This window comes from Aulostomus chinensis, chromosome 5 (genome assembly GCF_037954235.1).
Source record: "Aulostomus chinensis isolate RoL2024-O1b breed Wild chromosome 5, RoL_Achi_v1.0, whole genome shotgun sequence".
NCBI lineage: Eukaryota > Metazoa > Chordata > Actinopteri > Syngnathiformes > Aulostomidae > Aulostomus > Aulostomus chinensis.
The window spans coordinates 3,653,214-3,659,538 of NC_141324.1; the positions used below are offsets into that span (position 1 = coordinate 3,653,214).

Genomic DNA, 6,325 nt, shown 5'->3' on the forward strand with positions numbered 1-6,325 from the left:
TGTATGTGTTTTTTTGTGAGGGCCTTCATTCCCCTGCCACTGAGGTGTTTTAATTGTCAGTCTTTTGGGCATACTGCGCAGGGTTGTAAGGGGAAGAGGAGATGTCCACGGTGCGCAGGGGAGCACAAGTTTGGAGAGTGTCCTGAGGATGCCCAGCCCTGATGTTGTAGCTGTGGGGGTGCACATAGTGTGGCTTTTGGAGGATGTCAGGTGATGAAGCGGGAGGTTGAGGTTCAGAGGGTGAGCGTGTTAGAGAAGGTGTCGTATGCTGAGGCGGTGAAGGTGGTCAGGCAGAGGGAGGGAGGGCAGAAAGCAGTTGAAGGGTCGGAAGCAGTGGGCAGGGCAGGCTTGGGAGGGAGGACAGGTGTAGTAGGGCAGACAGTTGGGGGTAGGGAACAGCTGGGCATGGAGGATCGGGTAAACAGGAGTGGAGGGCTGGGGTGTCAGTGTAGGGAGAAGGGGTGAGTGGCTAGTGAGCAGGTTGTAGCGTTCGTGGCAGCAGCTATTACCTCCACTATGGAGGTGTCCTCAAAGACTGAGAGGATTAAAGTCATAGTGAGACAAGCTGGATGCCTGTTAGGGATAGAGGAAGTAAGTTTTGAGAAGGTCATGGTCAGGATAGTTGAAGGGAATAGATCGGGGGAAGGGAAGGGTGGTCACACTTGAGGATGGTGGTGATCCTTCAATGGAACGCGAGGTGCTTGTTAGCAAATGGTCAGGAGTTCAAGGTCTACTTAGAGGGAATAGGGGTGCAACCAGATGTGGTGTGTGTTCAGGAAACATGGCTTAGGCCTGGGTTAGATTTTGTGGTGCAGGGATATGTAATGGTGAGGCGAGATAGGATAGGAGGTGGGGGAGGAGGGTGTGCCACACTGGTTAGGAGGGGTGTGTCATTTAGGGAGCTAGATAGAGGGGTAGAACAGGAGTATATAGTGGTGGAGGTTTGGGAGGGGGGGGGGTTGTCATAGTTAATTACTATAACCCCTGTGTCAGGTTAGAGGTAGAAAAATTAGTTAGTATCCAGAGGGAGAGGTGGCAGAGGGTAGTGTGGTGCGCAGATTTTAATGCTCACAGTGTAGTGTGGGGGGGAGGGCATACAGATGGTAATGGGAGGACGGTAGAGGAATTAATGGAGGTTAGGGCACTCGTATGTATGAATGATGGTAGGGGGACAAGGATAGATGTCAGGACAGGGAAGGAGTCAGCTTTAGATCTAACACTGGTGTCACGCAGCTTGGCAGGGGTAAGCAGATGGGAGGTGCTGAATGGGTCGACTGTAGGGAGTGATCATTATCCCGTGGTGTGTGCAGTGGGTGAGAAGGTGCAAGTAGTGTCAGGTGAGGGGGTGGAGAGGTGGGTGTTCGGGAAAGCTGACTGGGGGGTGTTTCAGGAAGTGGTGGAGGATAAGGTGGCTGAGTTAGATATGGAGGGGAGTGTAGATGAGGTAAATGATAGGCTGACATCAGCAATAATTGTAGGCGCAACTGAAAGTATACCGAGGAGTAGAGGGGGGGTAGGCAGGAAGATGGTACCGTGGGGGACAGAGGAGTGTAGTCAGGCAGTGAGGGCAAGGAATAGGGCATTTAGGCAGTTGAAGAGGAGTCATAACATAAATAGTCTAGTGAGTTATAGGAGGGTGGTTAGGCAGGCTAAGAGGGATAGTTGGAGACAGTTTAGTAGTAGCATAGGGAGGACAACCCCGGTGGGAGAGGTGTGGGGCATCATTAGGAAAATGGGAGGGGATAGGAGGGAGTGGGACTACCCAGTGATGACAGCAGGGGGGGAGATAGCAGTGACAGATAGGGAAAAGGTGGAGATGATGGCGGGGGCATTTGCGAGGATACATAGTGAGGATAACTTAACAGAAGAGGAGAGGAGGGGGAGGGGGAGGGGGGCGACTTTGGGCAAGCATTTGGGGGTGTTGGACAGGAGGGAGGATACGGGTGGGATTATGGATGATAGGTTCACGATGGCAGAGTTGGTGAGGTCTATAGGTAGGGCTAAGCACACGGCTCCAGGGGCAGATCAGGTGGGGTATGTTATGTTGAAGCACTTGGGTGAAGGAGCACTGGAGGCACTTCTGGGGCTGTACAATAGGGTCTGGGAGGAGGGCAGGATACCAAGGGTGTGGAAAGAGGCAGTGGTGATTCCGGTTAGGAAGCCAGGGAAGGATCCCACTTAACCTTCAGGGTACAGGCCCATAGCCCTTACCTCCAACCTGGGTAAGGTTATGGAGCGGTTAGTGTGTGATAGATTAACGTATGTGTTTGAGAGGGGAGGGGGGTTAGCTGGGTATCAGAGTGGCTTTAGGAAGGTTAGGAGCACTATGGATGCAGTGGTGAGATTGGAGAATGAGGTTAGGAAGGCACAGGTAAATAAGGAGTCAGTTGTGGTGGTGTTTTTTGATATTGAGAAGGCATATAATATGATGTGGAGGGAGGGGGTGTTGATTAAACTGCACATGCTGGGGGTAGGAGGTAGGGTGTTTAACTGGGTGAAAGATTTCCTGTCCGAGAGGGTGATACGGGTTAGGATAGGGTCTGAGGTGTCAGGTGAATATACAGTGAGCAATGGCACACCACAGGGCAGTGTAATCAGTCCACTGTTGTATAGTGTTATGATTAATGATGTGTTTTCACGGGTAGGGGGGGGGGTGTAGGGAGAGCACTGTTTGCTGATGATGGGGCGCTATGGAAGAGGGGTAGGGACTTAGCACATGTAGTGGGTAAGATACAGGAGGCTATAGATGTGGCGGTTGAGTGGGGCTATGAGTGGGGGAGCAGGTTCTCAGTAGATAAGACGCAGACAGTGTTCTTCACTAGGAAGAGGGATGTGGGTGGTGAGAAGCTTAGGATGTATGGTAGGGAGCTAGAGAGAGTGGGGTCCTTTAAGTATTTGGGAGTAGTTTTTGATAGTAAGTTGACTTGGGTGGAGCACATTTGGAGGGTTGAGGGCAGGTGTAGGAAGGTAATAAATGTGATGAGGTGTTTGTCAGGTAGGGACTGGGGGGCTAGCTGTGCGGCACTGAAGACGATTTGTGCTTTGATGGTGAGGGCGGCACTAGATTATGGGTGTATAGTGTATGGGTCGGCTGCTAAGTGTCACTTGCGGGTTCTGGATGTGGTATACAATAAGGCACTGAGGGTGTGTTGTGGGGCGCTAGAGACGACACCGGTGGCAGCACTGCAGGTGGAGATGGGTGAGATGCCCCTGGAGCTAAGAAGGAAGCAGTTAATGGTGAGGTATTGGGCTAACCTGCAGGGTCACTCAAGGGTGCATCCGACCAAGAGTGTGTTGGATGAGTGTTGGGAGTATGGGAGGGGGGGGGAGACACAGGGAGCACTTTGGGAGGATAGGGATGTACTGGCTAGGGAGCTAGGAGTAGGGCACATTAGGGTGAGTCAAGCAGTGGTGTACCCAGAGATGGCACCGTGGAGGATGGCGTGGCCAGAGGTGGACTGGTGTTTGTTGGAGTTGAGGAGGAAGGGGGAGGACTTGGTTAGGGCTCACAACAGGTGTATGAGAAGGGTGTATGGTGGATGGGAGAAGGTTTTTACTGATGGATCAAGGGCGGAGTCTGGGGAGACAGGATTTGGGGTGGCAGTTCCGGGGAGAGGGATAGGGCTTAGTAGGCGCACGACAGATGGGCTGGGGGTTTTCACATTGGAGATGGTAGCGGTGCTGGTGGCACTGAGGTGGGTGGAGTGTACAAAAGTGGGGAGGGTGGTGGTCTGCTCAGATTCAGCAGCAGTCCTAACCAGTATCAGGTCATGTCACATGGGTTGTCGTCAGGATATTTTGTACCAGGCTCTTCAGGCAGTCACGAGGATAGTTCAGCGGGGTGGTCAGGTTAGGTTTTTATGGGTACCAGCACATGTGGGGGTGGAGGGAAATGAGAAGGCAGATGAGTTGGCAAAGGGGGCGTTGGTGAAGAGGACGGTGGAGATGAATGTGAGGGTGAGTAGGGCTGAGGTGAAGGTGATAGTGAGGGAGAGGGTAATGGACATGTGGCAGGGAAGGTGGGACAAAGAGAAGAAGGGTAGGCACTTGTGTAGGGTTCAGAGGAGTGTGCGGGCTAGAGGGTGTAGGGGTGGAGGTGGGCAGAGGAAGGAGGAAGTAGTGAAGGTGAGGATGAGGTTGGGACACTGTGGGCTGAAGGGGACTTTGAAGGTGTTAGGGAAGCATGACACAGGGCTGTGTGAGGGCTGTGGTGAGGAAGAGTCAGTAGAGCACGTACTCCTGAGGTGTGGCAGGTATGAGGTGGAGAGGAGGGTGATGAGGGACAGGTGGAGGAACATGGGGAAGGGTGAGATCAGTCTGGAGGGAGTTCTGAGGATGGAGGATAGGGAGAGTGTTAGGGTTCTTTTAGATTATTTGAGGGATACAGGATTGTATGATAGGATTTAGGTTTATGGATTATGTTTAGGATTTAGAGGTAGGATTTAGGTGTAGGGTTTAGAAGTAGGGAAAGATGGTGTTCCGCGATGGGACAGAAGGGGGCGGTAATGCTCCATCTGGTGGGTTGCCAACCGCCGTAAAAAACCAAAAAGAAGAAGAAGAAGAAGAAGAAGAAGAAGAAGAAGAAGAAGAAGAAGAAGAAGAAGAAGAAGAAGAAGCTGGATGCATAGACGTATGTACCGAGGTCCGTCTGGCCAGTTGTAGCTCTTGAGACCTACACTCATAACAGCAGAAGAAGTATTATCATTTTTTAGTGTGTGTGTAAGGTTTCCTCCGCACCGTGTATGAAGACATCATATTCTGAGTTTAGCGGAGTTGTTATTGTTCGGATATCCAGGTAGGTTGATTAAGTGGAGAAAGGGAATCGGGGAGGAATCAGTATCGGTGCAGTAACATTTTGTACACGTTGTTAATGGGATTTATATGGAAACGCTAATGTATGGAGTTAGGTTCATAGACTATCATTTGTAGCTTTGTCAATCTTTTTAAAATGTCTGATGTTGTATACACTAGAAACTTGCCCAAGGTCGTACAGCTGTCACTTATACAAGCGATCATATAATAATTATTATATATTAGTGTATAGTACTTTAATAACTTGCAATTGTCATTGTTGTCACGCCGATCCAATCTGGCTTTACATCCGTCCATTAGGGAGTTATCAGGCGCGGCAGGTCGTGAGACCGTGAGAGGGAAAATGCAAAATGTAATAGTTTATCTAAAGCCACGTTATTTGTATATAACGAGTTTTTGTTGAACCAGTCATAATTCTTCCAACAAATCAACAGATCGGCCACACAGGGCTGAGTTTCTAGTCAGTGATTGATATTCAATGAACAGACTTAAAAATAAAACTCAATTTGTTTTGCAAGTTATTAGTTCACAGTTACAAGTAATTCTCACAATTTAGACGGAGGGAAGCTTTCAGTTAAGATAAAAAAAGGCAACCATTTCACAGTTTTGCATAATGCCCAGATTGACTTTTGTAATAGAAAGCTGTGTTAAATTGTACAAGGTCTGACATTTTCTTATTTGTAGACTGTAGGTAACCAAGGTTGAATTTTGTGATCAGTTGTTTGGCAACCTTTGAACACATGTTCAACCACACTACTAAGTGAAGGTTTTCGCAAAGGTATAAAGGCAATGCATTTAGCATATAAATAGAACAAATGCAGAATTAGTCAGAGAACAGTTAAAGGAAAGTATCATAGGAGGCAAGTACTGCTGCTTAAGGAATGCCATATTTAGTAGACTATACAGACAACAGACGCTTCTATCTCAACCACCGGATGGATGATGAAAAATCTGTAGTTAGGCTGTGAAACATCCTCATGGATATTTCTTGCCCTGTACAACTGTATACAGGCTTGTGCAAGTCCCACTGTGGATACATGTGGGAGTGGATAGCAGTTTTTAGGTGGTGCTGTGGTGCATCCAGGTGCACAGGCACATGATAGTACCAGATTTTTGGTGGCTGTGTCATTCAACAGATTGAGGTGACATAGCATTTGCAGTGCAAACATGGCAGAACAGTCCTGGTGATAGTGCAGCAAGAAGGTTCCAGATTTGAGTCCCGGCTCGGGCTCGGGATCTTTTTGTGTGGAGTTTGCATGTTCTCCCCATGCCTGCGTGGGTTCTGTCTGGGAACTCCAGCTTCTTCCCACCATCCACAGACTTGCAATTGGGAACTAGGCTACGTGGATACTCTAAATTGACTGTAAGTGTGAGTGGTTGTTTGTTGGCCTTACGATGGACCCTGCCTCTTGCCTGTAGCCGCTGTGATCGGCTCCACCCCCCCCCCCCCCCACGACACTTAATAGGAATAAGCAGAAGGAAATGGATGGATGGATGGTGTTTATCAATACTA

The 6,325-nt window shown here is 49.3% G+C and overlaps 1 protein-coding gene across 3 annotated transcripts in view; it reads left to right on the forward strand.

The window, feature by feature from the left end:
• The first annotated feature begins 4,556 nt into the window (after positions 1-4,556).
• The window catches only part of pold4 (DNA polymerase delta 4, accessory subunit), an 8,473-nt gene continuing 6,704 nt past the window's right edge, over positions 4,557-6,325 (forward strand). Inside the window, exon 1 of one of the 3 annotated variants that reach the window (XM_086204796.1) lies at positions 4,557-4,630. Coding sequence is in view for 1 of the 3 variants with exons in the window: in XM_086204795.1 (XP_086060921.1) it covers positions 4,743-4,795 (53 nt within the window). In the remaining 2 variants the exon portion in view is untranslated. Of the gene's footprint in view, positions 4,796-6,325 lie in introns of all 3 variants that reach the window. The other 2 variants (XM_086204795.1, XM_086204797.1) reach the window with 2 other exon arrangements.